Below are 22,905 nucleotides of genomic sequence, written 5' to 3' on the forward strand. Positions count from 1 at the left end.
GATAGTCCAAGAAACAGGGAGCTCATGTTAAGTCTGTATAATGTCACCCTCCTTATTTAACTTACATGCAGAGTATTTTGTGTAAAATGCCAGGCTGGATGAAGCACAAGCTGAAATTAAGATTGCTGGGAGAAATATCAATAACTTCAGATACAGAGATGACACCACTCTAATGGCAGAAAGTGAAGAGGAACTAAAGAGCCTCTTGATGAAAGTGAAAGAGGAGAGTGGCTTAAAATTCAACATTCAGAAAACTAGAATCATGGCATCCAGTCCCATCATTTCATGGCAAATAGATGGGGAAACAATGAAAACAGTGAGAGACTTTATTTTGTTTGGCTCCAAAATTATTGCAGATGGTGACTGCAGCCATGAAATTAAAAAACGCTTGCTCCTTGGAAGAAAAACTATGAGAAACCTAGACAGTGTATTAAAAAGCAGAGACAAAGGTCCATATAGTCAAAGCTATGGTTTTTCTAATAGTCATGTATGGATGTGAGAGTTGGACCATAAAGAAGGCTGAGCACCAAAGAATTCATGCTTTTGAAGTGTGGTGTTGGAGAAGACTCTTGAGAGTCCCTTGGGCTACAAGGAGATCAAACCAGTCAATCCTAAAGGAAGTCAACCCTGAATATTCATTGAAAGGACTGATGCTGAAACTGAAGCTCCAATACTTTGACCACCTAATGCGAAGAACTGACTCATTAGAAAAGACTGTGATGGTGGGAAAGATTGAAGGCAGGGGGAGAAGGGGGCAACAGAGAAAGAGATGGTTGGATGGCATCACCGACTCAGTGGACGTGAGTTTGAACAAACTCCAGGAGATGGTGATGGACAAGAGAGCCTGGTGTGCTGCAGTCCATGGGGTTGCAGAGACAGACATGACTGAGTGACTAAACAACCACACTGGGCCCACCTGGATCATCCAGGATAATCCTCTCAAGACCCTTAACTTAGTCACTCTGCAAAGGCCTTTCCTGCAAAGGCCTTTCTGCTTTGTGAGGAAATATTCAGTTTTCAGGGATGAGAATGTAGACGTTTGCAGGCCTGAAGTGCTTTCTCCTGCCGACCACAGGCTCCTCACTCAAGGGTCATTGCAAGGACTAAGATGTCGGTGCTCAGCCTGCCGCACAGCTGTCCTGCTGGCAGGTCTTAGGTCCCAGGTAGACCATGAGCTTCCTGAGGGCCATGAGGGGCTTGTCCTCCTTCTCTGCCCTACACCATACCCAGGATGGTGCTGGAACCACCGCACAGCATCAGCAAACCTCTTGTCGGATATTTTAAGTGCACGATCCCTGTGTGGCTCTGCGTGCAGCTGGGCCAGTTCCAACAGGCACCCTTAGTGAAGCCAAGTCCCGGCTCTGCTGATGCAACAGTCATCCAATGAGAGTGCCCTGCTGTCCCTCAAACAGAAGACAGACCCGCACTGGCTCTATACACACTTGGTGAGAAGTTGAACCATCAAACTTCCTGTAAATCAAAACTATGACCTTTGTGCAAGCCTAACATTCTCCATCAGGCTCAGGATAGGCACAAGTTCCTGTGTCCACCTGACCCCTCTAAAGTGAAATCATGCAGCGTTGAGATTACAGAAGCATCCAATTTGGTTTTCTTTTTAAAGGAAATTTGAAATTTACCAGCTTCTTAATATTTTCCTCAGACCCTTGCCTGCTTTATAGGAGACAGACTCAGGATCCAAGAGAAATGTTTACAGATGGTGGTTTAGTCACTAAGTTGTGTCCAATTCTTGCAATCCCATGATAGCCCACCAGACTCCTCTGTCCATGGAATTTCCCAGGCAAGAATACTGGAGTGGGTTGCCATTTCCTCCTCGAGGGGATCTTCCTAACCCAGGGATCAAAGCTACATCTCCTGCATCCCAGGCAGATTCACAGATAAATTTTAGAAAAAAAAAAAAGATAAAAGGTAAATGAGACTTTTATTAAGAATATAACTGGAACAAAATAGAATGGGGAAAACATGACTCAACCATAAGATGTGAAAATGAAGTGGATATTGAGTGGACAGCAACATCATTGAGTCTGGGTGAAGAGAAATGTCTGCTGATCTCAGGGTGGGTTCGCAGCTGGACAGAGACATGAACGTGAAGTCTTGCTCTGCCCACCCCATGCTCAGTTCTGGGTGCTGCCCCTACGGGAAGGCACCATGGGCAGGAGTGCTGAGGGTGGCAGTGTCCAGAGGAGTTGAAAAGTTTGGAAGCACTGATTCGAGAATATACTGGAAATCAATCAAAGGTACTTAGCAATATTTAGCTGCAGAAATGACATCCTGAGGGAGCTAAACTAGGACTCTGTTCTCTGATCACACTCATCTGAAACCTCTCCTCTCTGCGTTTCGTAGTCCTACCCTTCCTGCAAGTCATACTTGAAGCCCAGGCACACCCCTCAGGTTCCTGGGACCTGGGGGAGGAGAGCAAATGGACACCCACACACAATATGTTGAAATGTTTCAGAATTATACCAAGTTAACAAACTATTGAGTTAAATATGCTTTATCCTCCTACCTTGGTCCTTATGACTTATAAGGACCCAAAAGTCCAGGTTCAGACTTTGAGTTCTCAGATTCCTTGCCTTTCCTATCAACATGAGGTGGCATGGAAAGACCTGACCTCTGACTTCTTGCCCCCCTTGCTTTTCATCCTCAGCTCCATCCTGCTTCATGTGTATCCCTGTAGATATCCCAGCTCTCATGTCCAAGTATCTGACTCACGTAGTCTGCTGTGCCAGGAAAGCGCCCAGCATTTGAGCTTGGAGCCATTTGGGCAGTTGTTGTTCAGTTGATCAGTCATGTCTGAGTCTTTGTGACCCCATGGGACTCAACATGCCAGGCTTCCCTGTCCTTCACTATTTCCTGGAGTTGGCTCAAACTCATGTCCGTTAGGGCTTCCCTGGCAGCTCAGCTAGTAAAGAATCTGCCTATAATGCAGGAGATCCCGGTTCAATTCCTGGGTTGGGAAGATCTGCTGGAGAAGGGATAGGCTATCCACTCCAGTATTCTGGCCTGGAGAATTCCGTGGACTGTATACAGTCCATGGGGTCGCAAAGAGTCAGACACGATTAGCGACTTTCACTTTCATGTCCATGAGTCAATGATGACATCCTCTGTTGCCCCCTTCTCCAGCGACCTTCTGGAATTCTGGGATCTTGTGGATTCCTTACTCCTCGAGAGTGGCCTTGCCGAAGGAAAACCAGAATGGGATACCTCTAAAACTGGGGGCCCAGAGCAGGAGTGCCTATTGCCTGAGTTTTCAAGCAATATTATTTAAATGATTCCTTTTCCATGAAGATTTCCCAACATCTCCTCAGTCAAAACAAGTATTTCTTCCCCTGACCTCCTCAAACTTGCCAACATAGTAAGTTTGATACTTACTATCTGCTCCCTCAAGAGCAAAGCAATGGAACTTGGGGTGGGCTAGAACCCACTCTGTACGTCTGGGGGTCAGCTCTGAAATCACTCTGCACTGGAGGGCTAAAGGCGAACAAAAACAGCTAGTGGAGGCTGCTCTCTGCCTTGACCCCATGAACCATTTTCAAATGGAAACTTCAGCTTCTTACACCCAGTGTCTTATTTTCTTTAAAATTTAATTAACCGCAAGTGTAATTCTATCAGTATTATCACAGCCATACCTCAGGAGAGAATGCAGTCAGGTCTTCCCCCAAAGTTATCACCCTTTGCCTACTCTAGGTACCTCATATAAATATTTGTACAGTATTTATCCCTTTGTGACTGGCTTGTCAGCATAATGTTTTCAAGGTTCATCCATGTTACAGCGTGTGTCAGAATTTTCTTCCTTTTCAAAGCAGAATACTATTGCATTGTACCACATTTTGTTTATTCATTCATCCAGTGATAACATCTGAGTTGTTTCCATCTGTTGGCCATGTAAATTATACTGCTATGAACATGGTTGTATAAATATATCCTAGAAATTCCTGCTTTCAATTCTTTTGGATCTACACCCCAAAGTGGAATTGCTGACTCATGCGGTAATCCTGTTTAACTTTTTGCAGAACTGCCATACAGTTTTCCATAATGGAAAACATTCCCAACAGCAGTGCACAGGAGTTCCAATCTCGACATATCCTTGCCAACACTTGTTTTATTCTTTTAAATAATAGCCATCCTAATTGATATAAGTGGTTTTGATTTGTATTTCCATAATGGCTAATGATGTTGAGCATTCTTTTCATGTGCTATTAGTCATTTGTATTTCATCTTTGGAGAAATGTCTATTCAAGTCTTTTGTCCATTTTTGAACTGAATCATTTTGTTGTTGTTGAATTATAAGAGTTTTAAATATATATATATATATATTCTGGATATTTAGCCTTCATTAGATATAAGATTTTACAAACATATTATCTCATTTTGTGCCTGCCTTTTCACTCTATTGACAGTGCACTTTGATGCACAAAAGTTTTGAAGTTTTCTTTTCTTGTCTTATCCAAGAAATCATTGTCATATCTGATGTCCTGAAGATTTGTACCTATATTTTCTTCTAAGGGCTTTATAGTTTTATCACTTAGGTTTGATTAACTTCAATTCATCTTGGGTTAATTTTTGTATGCGTTGCAAGGGAAGGATTCAGATTCATTCCTTTGCCTGTGGATAACCCGTCCCCGCAACCCCCACCATTTGTTGAAAAGATTATCCTCTTTTCATTGACTGGTCTTGGCATCCTTGCCAAAAGTTAATTGATCATATATGTGAGGGTTTACTTTTGGCTCTCTGTTATATTCTGTTGGTCTCTGTGTCAGCTTTATGTTACTACCATTCTGTTCGATTACTGTAGCTTTTGTAGTAAGTTTAGAAATCAGGAAAGGATAGTTCTCCAACTTTGTTCTTCTTTTTAAAATATATTCTTTTTATTTATTAAAAATTTTTTTCTTTCCTTTATTTTTTAAAAACTTTATTTTTTATTGGAGTATAACTGATTAACCAATGTTGTGATAGTTTCAGGTAAACAGGTGAAGGGACTCAGCCATACATCTACATGTATCCTTCTCCCCCAAACTCCCTTGCAATCCAAGCTGCCACATAACATTGAGCAAAGTTATGTGCTATACAGTAGGTCCTTGTTGGTTATTCATTTTAAATGTAACAGTGTGTACATGTCCATCCCAAACTCCCTAACTATCCCTTGCTTCCGTCCTTCCCCCTGGGAACCGTAAGTTCATTCTCTGAGTCTGTGAGTCTCTTTCTGTTTGGTAAGTTCATTTACATCATGTCTTTTTAGATTCCACATATAATGGATGTCATAAGCTATTTCTCCTTCTCTGTCTGACTGACTTCACTCAACATGACACTGTCTAGGTCCTCCCATGTTGCAGCATATGGCATTATTCCATTCTTTTTAATGGCCGAGTAATATTCCATTTTATATATGCACCACATCTTCTTTATCCATTCCTCTGTTGATGGATATTTAGGTTGCTTCCATGTCTTGGCTATTATAAACAGTGCTGCAGTGAATATTAGGGTGCATGTATCCTTTTGCATCATGTTTTTCTCTGGATATATGCCCAGAAGTGGCTTTGCAGTGTCATATGGTAGCTCTATTTTTAGTTTCTTACAAATATATTCTTTTTAAATTGCATACCTAGATGGCATGCATTTCTGAAAGATATTTTCAAGAGTGGCAAAGTCAGAATCTTTAGAACTTTAATACAGAAATTAAACTATTTCTTGTATTTGCTGCACTAAAAAGACTGAATGATAATATATCTTGCTTTCTTGCACCAAAACCCACCTCCTTTCCCCACAGTCTCTCTGGAAGAGCTAGAGGAGTCAGGTAGGAGTTGCATCTGGGTTTAAAGATTCTGCTAGAAGATGTAGGAGAAGAAGTGAGCAGGTAGAGGAAACCAATGCTCCTGGGAAGGTAAGCAATGCTCCTCCTAAAAAGAGGGTGGAGGGTAGGATGTTGCTAAAAAGAAAGAAACAGGGAGTTTACTGGAGATGGTTCCCAGGGTCTAGTAGCTGACTCCAGGGATGTTACCAAGAATAAAGAGGACTCTCCTGCTCAGGTTGGTGGAATTGGCACAGGACCACCAAGAGCATGGGTCAGGCCCCTGTGCCAAGTCCTGGTACTACCTGGCAGTGCTGAGTGGAACTAGCTAGACACCAGCTCCAGCAGAAGAGTGGTTTTTAATGACAGCTCTGCTAGAGTTCACTCACTACACTGACGTTCCCCATCCCCAGTATCATCACAGGAAGAAAAAAAAAATTTTTTTTTAAACATTTTATTTCTGGCATAATTTTCACTCTCTCCTCCTACCTCCTCACTTTTAAAAAATTTGCCTCAAGTGGCAATCAACAATGCCTGTAAGTTGGGACTTTTTAGCTGGAGCAGAGAAGGAGTTAGATAACAGAAAGGCCAGCTGCTTAACTCTTCATAAGTGAGGATGAGGTAATGATTTTCAAGCCGGGCAACGAGACAAGGAAGGGAACAGAGCAATGAGTAGGACAAGGAAGGCCCTGAGTGTGCCAAAGGCCAGCCATGAGACTCCCAATCACTCATGGCAGTCAGGGATGGGCTGATAGTTAGAGGAGGCGAGAAGGCTGCGATTAGGGGGAGTGGGGCAGCACAAAAGGATGGCAGGGGGGCATGCAAGAATCAGAAGTTTGGTTAAGACTGACTTGGGGGATGGTGATTACTGGTGCCAGGCTCTCATGGCAAGAAGGTAGTGGGCACAGTCAACATCTCCTGAGGCCAGGAGAGCATATGTGCTCCAGGGGGAGGAAGAAAACACAGTAGATACCTAGCAAAAATGTTCAAGATGCTGCCGATGATGTGAATCTGTAGGCCAGAAGGTTGCCCTGGACATGTGCTTGGGAATCATCAGCATCTAGAAAGTAAAGCCATCATGATGGGTGATGGGTGAAATCACAAAGAGAAAGTATATGGAGAGGGGAAGAAAGAGATCAAGATAAAAGTCCAGCAGGTACACCAGCATGAAAGAGCAAACTGAACCAAGACGAATGCATGAGAATGAAAAGGGATAAAGAGATAGTGCCTGGATGCCAAGTCATTTCAGTCATTTCTGACTCTTCGCAATCCTATGGACTGTAGCCTGCCTGGCTCCTGTCCATGGGATTCTCCAGGCAAGAATACTTGAGTGGGCTGCCATGCCCTCCTAGAGGGGATCGTCCCAACCCAGGGATCGAACCCACATCTCTTATGTCTCCTGCATTGGCATCTGAGTTCTTTACAGCTAGTGCCAGCTGGGATGCCCAAAGGGATAATATGAGATTGGAAGGTCATGGAACCACTGAAAAAATAGGAGAAGATGCCAATGATCTCAGCTGCCGCAGAGATTCTAAGTGAGGCGAGGGCTGAGTTTGGCAGTTAGAAGGTTATATTAGGGCTTTTCAGAGAAACAGAATCAATAGGAGTTATATTTACACATACACATACATTGCTATGTATATAATGACATGCATATGTGTATAAACTGTATAGTGTACATAAAGTGTACAATAATGTACACAGCTATGTAGTTAAAGAGAGATATAGCTATATATCTATATATCCATGTGTTATCCAAATTTAGATTTATTATAAGGCATTGGCTCGTGTGATTATGGAGACTGAGAAGTTCCCTCGTCTATTGTCTGCAGGCTGGTATAGTTTGAAGGCCTGAGAGCCTCAGTGGCTGATGGCATAGATTTCCACTGGGGTCTGAAGGCTTGAGAACCAGGTGTGCTGAGGACAGAGGAGATGGATGGCCCAGCACAAGTGGTCAGGCCGAGAGGGAAAATCCAATCTTTTCCCACCATTTTGTTCAAGTCTTCAGTACATTGTGTGATGCCCACCCACCTTGGGCAGGACATCTGCTTTACTCAACCCACCAATCCAAATGCAAATCTCTTCCAGGGACCCCATCACAGACATGCCCAGAAATAACGTTTCATAAGTTATCTAGGCACCAAGTGGCCCAGTCAAGTTGCCACATAAAATTCACCATCACAGGGGATGTAAGTCACTTTTGCAAGAATAGCTTCTTAGAAGCCAGCCTATGGGGTACTAAGAGAGGGGCAGTGAGGGAGTGATGTAGCAGAGCCCAGGATATTTTCTTAGCAGCTTTTTAGGAAAAAGATCTACATTTGAAAGACTTTTTTTTTTTTTTTTAATGGAAAGAGAGGTATGTTTTTAGGCTGAGAGAAAGAAGAAAAAGCATGTAGAAGTTGAAAATTCAGAAGAGAAAGAACAACTCAAGCTACAAGAGCCTGAAGAATAGATGTGTGCTGAGGTGTAGGTTTTATGTAAAATGGCCTGACTGTGAATGTGATGACTGACTCTGTGAAGGCTGAGGAAGAGGTAGCTGGTGAAAAAGCCTGGGGGCTCCCGGCAGAGAGAGCCGGGTAAAGCAGCCCAGGGATCGGGGACATTGTGGGGGGAAAACAGGCATGCAGAATTCAGGGGAAGGTGCAGGGCCACCAGGCCTGGACGCCAGCCAGAGACAGACTAGTGGGGGGACATTAGACTGTAGGTATTAAGCAGGAGAGTGATGTGATCAGAATTCTTGCTGGATAATTTCAGTGTTTTTCTGATAAAGGACCATCACTTACTGAGAATGAGAAGGCAGGGATGTGAACTGGGGGCCTAAGCAGAGTACAGAGAATTAAAGTCCCCTTGGAAGATGAATATGAGGTGCCCAAGAACCCTCTAGATTCCTCCTGCAGATATTGTGTTCAGTCACTTCAGTCATGTCTGCCTCTTTGAGACCCTATGGACTATAGCCCGCCAGGCTCCTCTGTCGATGGGATTCTCCAGGTAAGAATACTGGAGTGGGCAACCAGTCCCTTCTCCAGGGGCTCTTCCTGACCCAGGGATCAAACATGAGTCTTCAACATTGCAGGCAGATTCCTCACCATCTGAGCCACCAGGGAAGCCTGTGGATAGTACAGTCTCACAATTCATCCATGGGAGGCTTCCTTTTCTTTCTAAAGTTACCTCTGGTGCTTTATTACCAAGATCTAAGTGTGTATGTGTGTATATATATATATATATATATTTTTTTTTTTTAAATAGAGATTTCTTTATATATTATTTGTTCCTATTCATGTATACATTTCTAAATATTATGCATTTACCAATATATATATAATTTATGTTTCTGAATACACACATACAAGCCCCTATTAGATGGCTAAATGTTTATTTCAGATAAGCTAATTGCTGCCTTAAGCTGTTGGTAACTGTAGCATCTGTTGATAAAATGCACATAGCACTCTAGGTGTTAGTTTTTGCCTTTCTGCGAGGGGCACTGCGTTAGGCCCAATGTATATGAGGATGGAGAAGACAGGGTCACCAGGAGTTTAGAGTCTGGTTAAGAGGTAAGATGTCTCCACAGGCATTGACATCTTTCTCAGATGGTGACAGCCAAGTGCAACTAAGCAAGTTCTGTGTCAAAAGGAAAGGGACGCTAAGGAAAGAGTTAATAGTCATTGAGCAGCTGCCAGTGTATTTGCTTATTGAAATCCTCCCAAAGGTCCCATGTGCCTAGACTATACTATCCTTTTTTGGACCCAAGGAAACTTCAGCTTGGAGAGGTTAATTTGCCCAGGACAAAACACATGGAGAACGTGTGCAGTCTCCCTCCGTCACATCATTTTGTCTCATCTAATTAAAAGTTTGTGTTTTCATTGCTTGCTGTCTGCAAGGACCCTCCCCAATCAGTTCTTGATGAAATCACGTTCTTGACATCTCTATGTTCTCCCTCCTGGATTACGAGCACAACGTTTCCAGTTCCGCCAACACTCCTTACGTCTGTCACCAGTCAGACCAGGCCTACCTTTATCTGAACTAAACCCAAAGGGGTTGGCATGACGAGCCTTTGGTTCTGTGTCTTCACTCTTACTGAGTGCATTCGGTGGCCCTTTTCGTTTTTGCTGAGATCATTTGTGGTGTTGTGTTCTATGACTCTGCCTGGTTTTAATGCGCAGAGCTGTGCTATGTTTACTGTTTGTCCCTTAGTTGGAAATGTGGCTTCAGCTTTAAAGTAACCAGAGCAGTGTGCTGCTACAGGGCCTGGAAACTTCAAACCTACTTTTGAAACACGACTGTGATGCTCTGGCAGGAAGTGGTGATGAAGTGGCCAGTGCTGATGATTTAAGTGGGATCTAAAGGTGGAAGAAGAATCAAGTCCTCCCATAGATTACGGACACTTTAGGAGGTTATTTTGAATTACTGGAAAGTTAAAACTACATTGATATAAAAGATGGAGCATTAAAACACAAAGAAGAGCATAGTTTATTGCTGTATTACTAGTTTATCAGTGTTATTTTACATCTCTTTAAAATTATTATTGTTAATGGTATAACCAAAGCTTCATGTTTTTTTTTTTTTTAATTACTCCCTCCTGAGTGGACTGTCATTTCAAAGGTTTTAAACAGCTGCCAACATTTTAATATTATATTCTCATCACATGATTAACTGTCAGTATATTCCTTGTGGAGGAAAAAAGTTTACTTCAGCTGAGCATTCATTACCTTCACTTTAGGCAGTTTCAATAAGAAAGGAAATAGAAAGGAGTTGGCAAGCATGTGGATTTCTTGCCTTATGTAAGCTGGCTTACATCCCACCTCCTGTGGGTAGAGCAGAAAATGGAAGGGCAAGAAATGATGGTGCTAAACTCCTACCCATGGCTCCAGATGGAAAGAATTAGGAATCCATCATGTGTATAAACCAGTGAAAGAAATGAATACTTGCTCTAAGGACACAATGCTTGCCCTTCTTGCTCGGTGCCTCTGATGGCTCACACATCTTAATCACCAAATGCTCTTCAAGAAAGAGGAGCAGTTTATCTTGACCAAAGCACTTGGATAGACTCATGCAGACTTCATGGTCAATAAAGGATGCCTAGGACCAAGCTACGGTTCAGAATTTCATTTCTGCTTTTACTCTACAAGAAGTCCAGGAGGTGGGAGACTATCCAGGTGTACTCCTAGATGTGCACAAGATCCTGTGGGATTCAGAAAGCCACAAGGAATATGTTCTATGAATTAAATCCTTCAGGCCCCTTCTTCCAAGACAGGGTGTCCTGCATGACAGGGATCTTGGCCTAAGCATGAAGAAAAAATTTTAATTAGTATTTTTTTAAAATGTGTTTTATTTTTTTCCCTTCATATTTTATTAAATTTCTAAAATGGTTGATGTAAACATTATTTTCAATGTTTCCCCCTTTTTCTTTATGTGGAAAGAAAAGAAATATCGGAAATAGGATGGCTTTGAAGAACACAGAAGGAAGTGTTGTCTTTCTTGTGCAATCTCCCCAATCCCTTAATTTTCACTGACAAAGAAGAACAGAAGAATGTTCCAAGTAGAGTAAACTATAGATGCAAAGAAACAACATGCATAACATGGAAAGAAAAAAGGAAGCTTGAAAACTTAGGGGACAAACTGTGAAAGCTCTTGAATGCCATGATAGTTGGAATTTGGACTTTGTTCCATGGGCAATAAGGAGCCCTCAAAGCCTTCATAAGATGAGAGATGCAATCATATTTATCCTTTGGTTAACTGACTTTGAATCAATGTGGACAATAGCTTGGGAAGGAGTCCAGAATATCAGTTAGGAGGTAGTTGAAATCATTCAGGAGGGAGGATGATGACCCAAATTAAGGCAGTTTTGGTATAAGTAGGCCATATCGGAAAACTTACCATTGAAGAAAGTATTTATGAGCATTATTATATTGTTACCAAGGAGGATTCTTGGCCTCCTTAATCAATAGAAATTGATCAGAGGCCAGACAAGAAATTCAGGCAAGACTTTAATGGAGCCCCTGCTGCAGCAGAGGGGAGTGAGAGGACAAACAACCCTTGCTAGCTCGCTCCCTGAGGTGAGGGTGAGATTATTCCTTATATGGGGTAAGGGAAGTAGTATGTCTAGGGGTGGCTTAGGTGGTCTGCCCACTCATTAGGTGGTATTGCGTACAAGGGGCATGCACAGTAAGGACTGCTTTTGTTCCAGGCTTTTCAAAAGTGGCATTTGGGCTTTTTGGTCTCTTTCTATCTTTTGTCCAGAATTTGCCCCAACTGTGCAAGCATGCAGTTATTTTTAGTCCCGTGTGGTTTCTTTGTATTTTGTTGCTTGAGGAGAGGTGTGTCCAGGTGCAAGCATTGTAGCACTGCTGCAAAGGGGCCCAGGTCACACCTTGTCTCAATGTGAAAGGCAAAAAGATAACTGGGATAAAAACAATGCCCTAAATGATGCGCCTGAGATAAAAACTTCATTAATCAAGAAGAAATTCATTGTAGGAGAGAAATTAAGTGTGTTTTGTGTTAGAAATGTTGAATTTGAAGTGTCCTGATAACATCCAAATGAAGGTGTCTAGACAGCTAAAATCTTGGAATTGGGGCTCAGTTGGTAAACAATCTACCTGCAATGCAGGAGACACCAGTTGGATCCCTGGGCCGGGAAGATCCTCTGGAGAAGGGAAGGGCTACCCATTCTAATATTCTCCCATGGAGAATTCCATGGAGAGAGGAGCCGGCAGGCTACAGTCCATGGCTTTCACTTTCACTTTCAAACAGGTTGAGTCTATAGGATGAATATTTGCAAGTCATCAGTATAGTCAAGTTAGGGGAAATTTCCCAAGTAGATGAAGTTGCTGATAGGGAGAGAGTCTAGCAAGGAAGACATGGCCCAGGACAGAACCCTGTAGTGGAGAAGTCGCCAGGGAGACTGAGAAGGTGGCATCCGAGATAGAAGGACCACAATGCAGAATCTAAGGAAATCAGTTCAAGAAGCAGCAGTTGTTTAGAAAGAACATTCAAGGGAAACATTTTGGCCATAAGGAGATTTGGGCCATACGAAAGTCACTAGTGGCCTTTAGAGAAGGCAACTGCCCAAAAACAAGAGGCCAGAATGAGGTCCTAGTAATTGAGGCATGACAGGAGGCAAGGAATTATACTGGAACAAAAAAACTGCTCTTGGGAGATTTTATTGTGAAGGAAAGAAAGGGAATGTAGTTTGGAAGAAGAAATTGCTATTTGCTTGGTTCATTAGTTTGCAAGCACTTTTACATCTGTTAGCTTACTTGATTCCCAGGACAACTTAGAAAATAGGAAGGGCAAGTACTGATATGCCTGGGAAAAGGAGGTCAAAAAGAGGTGAAAAGGCTTTGCCAAGGTCACCTATAGCCAATTCATGGGAGAACTGAGTTTAGAATTCAGGTTATTTGGCCTATAATCCAATCATCTTTCCACTGTGCCCAAACAGAGCATTTCTAAAGTGTTTGCTCTGTTTGGGTACAGCCTATGAGAAGGATTGAGCTCCTTGTTACAGGGGTTTTAATCTTATCTAAAGGAATGTGCGGAGCCACTGGAAGGTTTTGTGCAAGAGAAGCCCATTTTTAAGTCAATGCCTGAGGGAGACGAACCTGGCAGGGAGGTGTAGCATGTCTCAGTAGAACAAACACTTCGGGGTAGACCATTAGGACGGCGCTTCAAACTGGGACACAGCTCAAACAAACATTGAGTGATAGGCTGAGAAAGTGACTTCCCATTCAGTTTTATGGAGCTTCTTCTGATTGTATTAAGGAGAGGGTCTCAGCTGGCCAGTATCTTTTTTAAAAAGTAATTTACAAAGCTCATTTATTTTTGGCTGTACTAGGTCTTCATCGCTGCACAGGCTTTTCTCTAGTTGTGACGAGCAGGAGCTGCTCTGTGGATGCTATGCACGGGCTTCTCATTGTGGCGGCTGCTCTTGTTCAGAGTACAGCCCTAGGGTGCTTGGGCTTCAGTAGTCGTGGCCCCCAGGCTCTAGGGCACAGGGTGAATAGTTGTGGCACATGGACTGAGTTGCTCTGCAGCACGTGGGATCTTCAAACAGTGTCTCCAGCATTGGCAGCCGGAATCTTGACCACTGAGCCACCAGGGAAGCCCTATTAAGTCCATTTTAAGACAAGTGGTGCACAGGTATGGAAAAGAAGTGCTATGAATGTGCATTCTAATGATGATAAAGTTTGGGAACTTATGAAAACAGACTCCTAGACATATAGAGAACAGACTGTGGTTGCCAAAGGGGAGCCAAGGAGGGAGACGGATGGCCTAGGAGTTTGGGGGTTGTAGATGTAAACTATTTCATTTAGAATGGATAAACAACAACGTCCTACTGTATAGCACAGGGAACTGTCTATATTCAATATCCTGTGACCAACCACAGTGGAAATGAATATTAAAAAAAGAAAGTATAAAAATACATGTAGACTGCTACAAGTCTTGTTATAAATAATTTCGGACATAGTATTAAAAGAATAGGAGTAATGAGAATTTAGTCCAGGGTAAGATGATGGCAGCGGAGATAAAGAAGACTCTGATAGACATTTTAACGGAGTCAAAGGACAGGACAGTTATCTATGTGGGGCGTTTTCTGCCTCATTTCTCAGGATGCTTATGATTGTAAAATTAAAAAGACTTGTGTAGTCCATTGGATTTATTTTCTCGTATAATAAGGAGCCCGAAGGTGAGGTGGCTCCAGGACAGGGTAAGTCAGTGGCCTGTTGACTTCATTAAGAACTCAGCTTCTCTCTACCTTCCAACCTCAGCAAATAAGCTTTGTCGTCAAGGTTACAAAGTGACTGTTGTGGTTGGAGCCATCCTACCCTGATATCTGATGCTTTGGTGCAAGAAGAAGACATCTCTTCCGAAGATGAAGAGCAGAGGATGAAGAAACATTTTCCCAAAGGCGCCTCCACCAGAAGATTTTCCTGGAGGAATCATGTCACATATCAGGTATAAACATTCACCACAGAGGGGAGTCAAGTTACCATAACTAACCCAGATTAATTAGGATTTATTCTCTGACCTAGGGAGTCAGATACTTTCCTGCAGGATGGCTTTCTCAAGGTAATAGGGGATAATAGGGACTCTGCTAACAAACATGGCTGGTAGGCAGTCAACCATTGACAACCAAGACCAGTGGTCTTAGAATTTCTCAAATTAACTCCTGAACATAAGTGGGGAGTTCTTGAGGCTTGTGGTGTTTTTATTCTTAAAAATTTTATTTAGCTCTTCTCTTCATGTGTTGAATTAAGGCAGAGCGAAACACTTCCACCGCAAAATCAGCTTCTTGTTTAGTGATGCACATTGAGGGTGCAATGCGGAAAGTCTGAGGAGACAAAGGAAAAATAGAGCAAAGGGTCATCATTGAATAAACTATGATTTCAAGAAAATGCACTAGACTGAGAATCCAACATCTTGCTTTCATAACAGTCCTTATATTTCCCTCAAGGGTTGGTCTCCTCTTGACCCAGTGCTGTATCCAGGCCATTCATCCTCTAGTCTCAACAGTTCTGGTACCATCTTCTCTGCCTCTTTTCATTTTTGTCATCTGCTGACCTCCTGGTCCTTGCACAACCTCCACTGAGGTCTTAGGCCTCTATCCACCCTCCAATTCTGCCACCACCGAGGTTGACTTCTGTGCCCCAGTGTACAACCCAACAAACTAGCATCTCCATTTCTTTCTTTCTTTTTTTAATTTTACTTATTTAGCTGTGCTGGGTCTTAGTTGCAGCATGTAGGGTCTAATTCCTTGACCAGGAATTGAACCTGGGCCCCTTGCATTAGGAGCATGGAGTCTTAACCACTGGACCACCAGGGAAGTCCCATTTCTCAGTTTTTTGATGGCCACATCTTCCAGAAACTTCATCTATGATCCTCCTCCACATTCCTGCACATCTCAGGCCAGCCCCACAAGCCTCATCTTCACTAGGAATTCTTCAATTTCTGATTCCCACTGCCTCTGCCTTTCTCACGGAAACTTCAGCAGTCTCCTCATGCCTCCATGATCTGTGGATCTGTCACTCTGCTTAGATCTCTGCCTCCCCTTCTTACCCAGCTCGGAGCACAGGATTAAGGATATGAACCATTCTCTCACCTGCCCCTTTCTGCCCTTCTGCTGCTGTACCCACACGGCAAAGTCCCAGCCCCGATCAGAGCTATCACAGAACTTTCGCTCCAACAGACAGCTGAGAAGCGGTAAAGAAACTCAAACCACTGGTGGACTGACATACCAACTAAAGCAGAGTCCTGCTTCTGCTGGTGCCCTAAATATTCAGGTCCTCTGTCATCCCTGGCTCAACTCCTACACCCCTTACTCTATTTCACAGACAATCTTGACTCATGCTTCTCAGATGCTGTCAGGCAAGAAGGCTCTGTAAATTTGCTTGCTCCCACACACATTCTTATATTCTTGCCTGAAGGTTCAGAGAATGAGCTGTCTCTAGTATTCAACTCCAAATTTTCCACCTGTGCCTTTGGCCCATGAAACACCATTCACCTCCCCTCCAGGAAACATCTCAGCATTCACTTGCATCTTCACCTCCTCCTCAACTTCCCCTCAGCCTATAAATAAGCAGCCTTAAAGCTCTTGTAAATCAAATCCAAGCCACACATGCATGCATGCATGCAAGCCAAGTCTCTTCAGTCATGTCTGACTCTTTGCGACCCCATGGACTGTAGCCTGCCAGGATCCCCCATCCGTGGGATTCTCCAGGCAACAGTGGTTGTTGTTGTTTGGTCGCCCAGTTGTGTCCGACTGTTTCCAACCCCATGAACTGCAGCAAGCCAGGCCTCTATGTCCCTCACCATCTCCCAGAGTCTGCACAAGTTCATGTTCATTGCATCAGTGATGCTGTCCAGCCATCTCATCCTCTGATGCCCTTCTCCTTCCCAACAACAGGGATTTTTCCAATGAGTCATCTGTTCGAATCAGATGACCAAAATACTGGAGCTTCAGCTTCAGCATCAGTCCTTCCAATGAATATTCAGGGTTGATCTTCCTTAAGAGTGACTAGTTTGATCTCTTTGCTGTCCAAGGGACTTTCAGGCATCTTCTCCAGCACCATGGTTTGAAGGCATCAATTCTTTGGCATTCTGCCTTCTTTATGGTCCAGCCCTCACAATGGTATGTGACCATGGGAAGACCACAGCCTTGACTATATGGACCTTTGTTGGCAGAGTGGTGTCTCTCAATACACTAGGGTTTGTCAACACTTTCCTGCCAAGAAGCAATCGTCTTCTGATTTCATGGCTGCAGTCACTGTTCTCTGTAATTTTGGAGTCAAAGAAGAGGAAATCTGTCACTACTTCCACCTTTTCCCCTTCTATTTTCTATGTAGTAATAAGGCCAAATGCCACTATCTGAGTTTTTAAAAAATATTTAGTCTAAAGCTGGCTCTTTCATGCTCCTCCTTCACCCTCATCAAGATATTCTTTAGTTCCTCTTTGCCTTCTAACATTAGAGTGGTATTGTCTGCATATCTGATGTTGATATTCCTCCCACCTATTCTGATTTCCAGCTTGTAACTCATCCAGCCCAGCATTTCTCATGATGTACTCAGCGTATAGATTAAATAAACAGGGTGACAGCAGACAGTTGTGTCGTACCCCTTTCTCAATCTTGAAACAAGCTGTTGTTCCATGTAGGATTCTAACTGTTGCTTCTTGACTTGCATACAGGAGATGGGTAGGATGGTCTGGTATTCCCATCTCTCTAAGAGCTTTCCACAGTTTGTCACAATCCACACAGTCAAAGGCTTTAGTGTAGTCAATGAAACAGAGACAGATATTTTTCTGAAATTCCCTTGCTTTCTCTATAATACAGTGAATGTTGACAATTTGATCTCTAGTTCCTCCTCATTTTCTAAACCCACTTTGGACATCTGGAAGTTCTTGGTTCGCATAACACTGAACCTTTGCTCTTTCCCAGTAGCATATTGGACAATGTCAGACCTGGGGGACTTATCTTTTGGTGTCATATCTTTTTGGCCTTTTATATAGTTCATGAGTTTCTCACAGCAAGTATCCTGGGGTGATTTGCCATTCTCTCCTCCAGTAGATCACATTTTGTCAGAACTCTCTACTATGACCCATCTGTCTTGGGTGGCCTCGCACGGCATGACTCATAGCTTCATTGAGTTCACAGGCCCCTTCACCATGACAAGGCAGTGACCCATGAAGGGGCCAGGCAAGAGTACTGGAGCCACAAATAAAAACGTGTTGACCTTCCTGGTCCCTTCTAGCTACCATACAAATACTCTCCTTCCTTTTTTTATACTTAATAAATAAAGTCTGGTTGATGCTATTGGCCATTATCTTTCACTCTTCCTTCCCTCTATTCACATCTCAACTCAGTGCAGTCTGGTTTCTGTCCCACCAGCCTTCTGACTCCACTCTAACTAAAACTACTGGTCACTTGCTGAGTGCAGAATCCCAATGAGCACATTCCAGCCCTTATCCTTTCTGGTCTTCTCATCTGCATTTAGCATTCCAATCCCTCCCCCTTCCCAAGCCTCTCCACTCTTGCTTCTATGACTTCTCACTCGCATCACAGCTCTCTGCCTGCTGTTGTTTTCTAAATATTTATTTCTGTGGTTGTGCCAGGTCTTCGTTGTGGCATCTAGTTTCCTGACCAAGGATCGAACCGCAGGCCCCCTGCACCGAGTGAGGACTCTTAGCACTGGACCACCAGGGAAGCCCCTCTCTGTCATCTGGGAACCTCTTATTCCACCTGCCCTTTAAATGCTGACATGACCCCTGTGTCTCTCCTCACCTCTCTGCATTTCACATCCAGACTCCCTTCCCAGGAGATCTCCTCTGCTCCCCACTTCTATGTTGATGACCTCCAAATTGTGATCCTCGCCTTGATGTTTTCCTCTGATCTACAGACTTGTCTAAGAAGCAAAGGGACCAAGTCCGAAGCTGCACTCATCCTCACACTCCCTAATCCAAGTTAGACACGAGGGAGTCATCCTTGACGCTCCCCTTCCATCATACCCAAGCCCTGTGCATTTTCCTACCCTACTGCTCTCTCAGTGTCTCCTCTATTGCTACTGCTGCTATTCAAGATCAAACAAAATCATCAGCCCCCACCTGCTCTCCCTGCCTCCAGTCATGTCCCCTCAGCTTTACCTTCCTCAGAGGACAGACTCAGAAATCAGGCTGCCTGAGTCTGGATCCTGAGTGACTTGGGCAACTTCCTAGCTGTGCAACGTGGGCAACTTACTTAACCTCTCTGTGCCTCCTTTCCTTCATCTGTAAAATAAGGATAATACTACTTATTTCATATGTGTGCTGAGAGGATTAAATGAACCAACATATGCAAAGTATTTTCGAACAGTGTCTGAAAAGTAGCCAGGCTTCTCATCTTTACCACTCACAGCCTCCAAACTCCTGCTCCAGCCCCAAGATATGTGTGTGTGTGTGTGTGTGTGTGTGTGTGTGTGTGTAGCTCTTCACACACTGTCATATTTCTGTGTGTGCTTTGAGAGTTTATCACTGTTTAAGGCTCAGCCTACCTAGAAAAGCTGACCCAGGAGTCTCTTCTCTTTCCTTCTATACGATCCTGTTTTATGGTTATGGCAAGCTTACTATATTGTATTATAATTTTCTATTTGTGTCTTTCTCCTCTGCCAGCTCCATGGAGGGAAGGCTAGATCTTATTTATCATTGTAGCTTTTGTATCCAGCCTACCAGTGGCTCCTCAGCACTTACGTGTGTGCCAGGTACCTAAGGAATAACTAGGCAAGTAAACAATGAATTGTTTTCTATCTTCATAAGTAACCCATCTTGGGACTTTGAATCATTACTTTGCTCTGTCTGATTCATATGGAAAAATATCTGGGACCAGGACTAGACAAAACTCAGCATTTCCCAGCAAAAGTGCTCCTCTGGTTTTGTTTGCTATGGTTTGGTTTGGGCTGGGAGAGTTTTCAGTTTCTTTGTTTACAAGCTGATGGGAAGCTGAGGAAAAGCTGCAGAAATAAGAGGACCCAGACCTGTTTCCTTAAGTGGAAGGAGTGAGGAGGGTCCAGAGTACAGGTGGCAGATCCAGATCTGAACAGGTGAGACGACTCGGTCTCCCTAACCTTTAGGAAAGGAGGTGGGAAATGGCTCCCAGACAGAGGAGCATCTGCAGGGACCTTGCCTAATAGCTTCCATTTTCTTTTAGAAGCATCAGTCAAGAGTACTTGCTGAAATAGACTGAGGGGCAGCAACAGAGCAGAGAAACTAGGAAGGATGACCCCTGTTTGAAATGGGAAAGGAGGCCAAAGGCCAAGGACAACTTAGGGGAGGAACAGGCGTGACCCTAAATTCTTAAATCTCTGTCCGGGAGCTAATTCCTGGAGAGGGTCCTGGGATGTGAGAGATGGAGCGGGCAGCTCACTTTATAGCAGTAGCTGCCCCTGCCCACAGCAAGGCCACACCAGGTCCGGACTGCAGGGCTGCGCTTGGCTTTTCCAGGAGTTTGGGCCAGGAAGAGCTCGCTCTCTGCCTTTCCCAGCCTGAGGGTGAAGGGCACCCGGAGTGGCTGCTTCTGAGTTCTTCATCAGGGATGCAGGCAGGGTGGCCCCCCACCTCCTCCGAGGGTCACCTGGGCCTGCCAGCCCTGTGGCATTGCTCCTGGCCGCAGCGGCCACTAAAGCTTGGTAGACTTGGGATTCACAGGGCTAGAGTCCAGCACTGAGTTCAAAACGACCGGGATTGCTCTTCCAGAGGCTAGAGCTAATTCATACATGAGACAAGCTGTTTATGCACTATTCTGACACTATTATGCACCGTTATGACACTATTATAAGCCATCCTGTAAGTCTGGTTTGTCAGCGCAGTCCGTTTCTGCCACCTTAGACTGGCCTCTGTGTCCGTTCCCCGCAGAACCGCGGGAACCAAACCATTTAGCATGGCGCCCCCTAGTGGCCCAAAGGCATCACTGTCCCTTTCTTTTGAAAATATCTGAGCTGTGAAGGCTGGGCTTCCCTGGTGGCTCAGATGATAAAGAATCTGCCTGCAATGTAGGAGACCGGGGTTCAATCCCTGGCTTGGGAAGACCCCCTGGAGGAGCTCATGGCAATCCACTCCAGTATTTTTGCCTGGAGAATTCCGTGGACAGAGGAGTCTGGTGGTCACAAAGAGTCAGACACGACCGAGTGACTAAACACAGCACCGAGCAGTGAAGCCTAGACGAGTGGAACTGGGTTCCCCTCTCACAGGCGCCAAGGAAAGGGACCAGCACTGGGGCATTAGGAGATGCCCACCTAAACTGACAGGTAAAGACCAGCCTTTTTCTTACCTGAGAGAAAAGGCCGCCTCTGCCAATCAGAAGCCCCATGCATTTGCAGTCGTGGTGGATTTGATTTACCTCTTCACGGGGAAGAGGCTGGTGGCTCACCTGTAAATACATTTAAAAAATATTTTATGTTTGACGTTTGAACAATTCAACACACTATTTCTAAGAGAAATTAAAAGCAACTCAAGCAATCAATGCTCTACTCTCCCTCTCAATCTCTCTCCCCCTGTAATTGAACAAAGCTGTTAATTTCCGGATCAGATTTATTTTGGGGGGCGGCGTTATTAAAAATATTTGTTTTTTATCCCAATTCATCCCAGATTCCCAAAGACAAGATGAAGTTGAATGCAGATCGCCAGTGCATCTTGGCGTTGCAGGTGGTTACCCCAGGAGGTTGATTCTGTCATAGCTATATTTGGAGCCTGTTTTATTTATGTGGAAATTGTCCTCAACTCTTCACTTGGTTTTGTCCCTGTAAAAAGTTCGTTTCGGAGTCCAGGAAATGGCTCAGAAGTTGCACAAGGGCACGAAAGCCCAAGCTCTCTCTGAGCCACAGCACAGCCTGGGCAGCCACAGTGGGGCCCTGTGTCCTCGTCTTCCCTCCTTGTGGAATTTGCTCTTTTACACCCAAGACTTAATACTCCAGGGTCAGGAGAGGTAAGCTCTCTGGAGACCCAGAGGTTGTTTCAGGTCACGTGGCATCTGAAGGTGGTGACTCCTTGTGGGCCCAGGCTTGCCAGCACATATCTGATGACATTGCACTGGGGACTTCTGTTGTTAATGAACACCAACGCTCCCTCTATAGTCAAGTCTGGCTGTGCATCTGCATCATCTGGAAGCCATTTTGAACCACAGACATTTAGGCCTCAGGCCAGGCCTATTGATTATTTGGGGCAGGGCTTTGTTTAGTTGTTAGGTCATGTCCAGCTCTTTTACCACCCTGTGGACTGTAGCCCGCCTGGCTCTTCTGTCCATGAGGTTTCCCAGGCAAGAATACTAGAATGGGTTGCCATACCCTCCTCCAGGGGATCTTCCCAACCCAGGGATCGAATCTACATCTCTTAATGCCTTCTGCACTGGGAGGCGGGTTCTTTACCACTAGCGCTTCACCACGATCCCATCTGAACATCATGTGCTGTGTGCTTAGTCGCTTAGTCACGTCTGACTCTTGTGACTCCATGGACTGTAGCCCACCAGGCTCCTCTGTCCATAGGGATTCTCCAGGCAAGAAAACTGGAGTGGGTTGGTGTTTCCTTCTCCAGGGGATCTTCCTGACTCGGGACTGAACCTGCATTGGCAGGTGGATTCTTTACCACTGAGTCACCTGGGAAGCCTGTAGAGCAGGGTTTCAGCATCTGTGTTTGTAAATGCTCTTCAGATGCTGGGCTGTGATCCCTCTGCTGTGAGCGCTGAGCATGGTCACCGCCGCTGGCCTCTCTTCTGTGGCATAGCCCTGAAAGAATCAGCCCTGGGTCTGGCTCTCTGGCTTCAAAGGCATTTGGGCATGATCCTGGCTCATGGGCCAACCCCTGCGATCCCTGTGAGGTGGAGGAGGGCTCCCTCCCATGCTCCCAGCTTCATTTTTCTGCTCTGGGCTTCCCAACTGCCTTCCTCTAGCCTTGGGTATCCATCCCCTCGCCCCATCCACCCTGAATCCTTTCCTGGTTAGGTGTCAGTGGCTGAGCACAGGCTCAGACTGTATCCCACAGAGGTCTGTATTCTCCATCTGCTGTGAAGCTTTAAGACTAGGAAAATATTATTCAAGCATTCAGACAAGAAGAGGACGCATGATGGGGTAAAAGACTAGGATCATCTC

The 22,905-nt window shown here is 44.4% G+C and overlaps 1 protein-coding gene across 1 annotated transcript in view; it reads right to left on the bottom strand.

Moving 5' to 3' along the window:
* Positions 1-13,269: 13,269 nt before the first annotated feature.
* The window catches only part of AGXT2 (alanine--glyoxylate aminotransferase 2), a 43,552-nt gene continuing 33,916 nt past the window's right edge, over positions 13,270-22,905 (bottom strand). The window contains exons 13-14 of the mRNA XM_065905589.1: positions 21,093-21,191; positions 13,270-15,131 (exon numbers count right to left, since the gene is read on the bottom strand). Of these exons, the coding sequence (XP_065761661.1) occupies positions 15,024-15,131; positions 21,093-21,191 (207 nt within the window). The 3' untranslated portion in view covers positions 13,270-15,023. The remainder of the gene's footprint in view (positions 15,132-21,092; positions 21,192-22,905) is intronic.

This window comes from Muntiacus reevesi, chromosome 14 (genome assembly GCF_963930625.1).
Source record: "Muntiacus reevesi chromosome 14, mMunRee1.1, whole genome shotgun sequence".
In the NCBI taxonomy this organism is placed as follows: domain Eukaryota; kingdom Metazoa; phylum Chordata; class Mammalia; order Artiodactyla; family Cervidae; genus Muntiacus; species Muntiacus reevesi.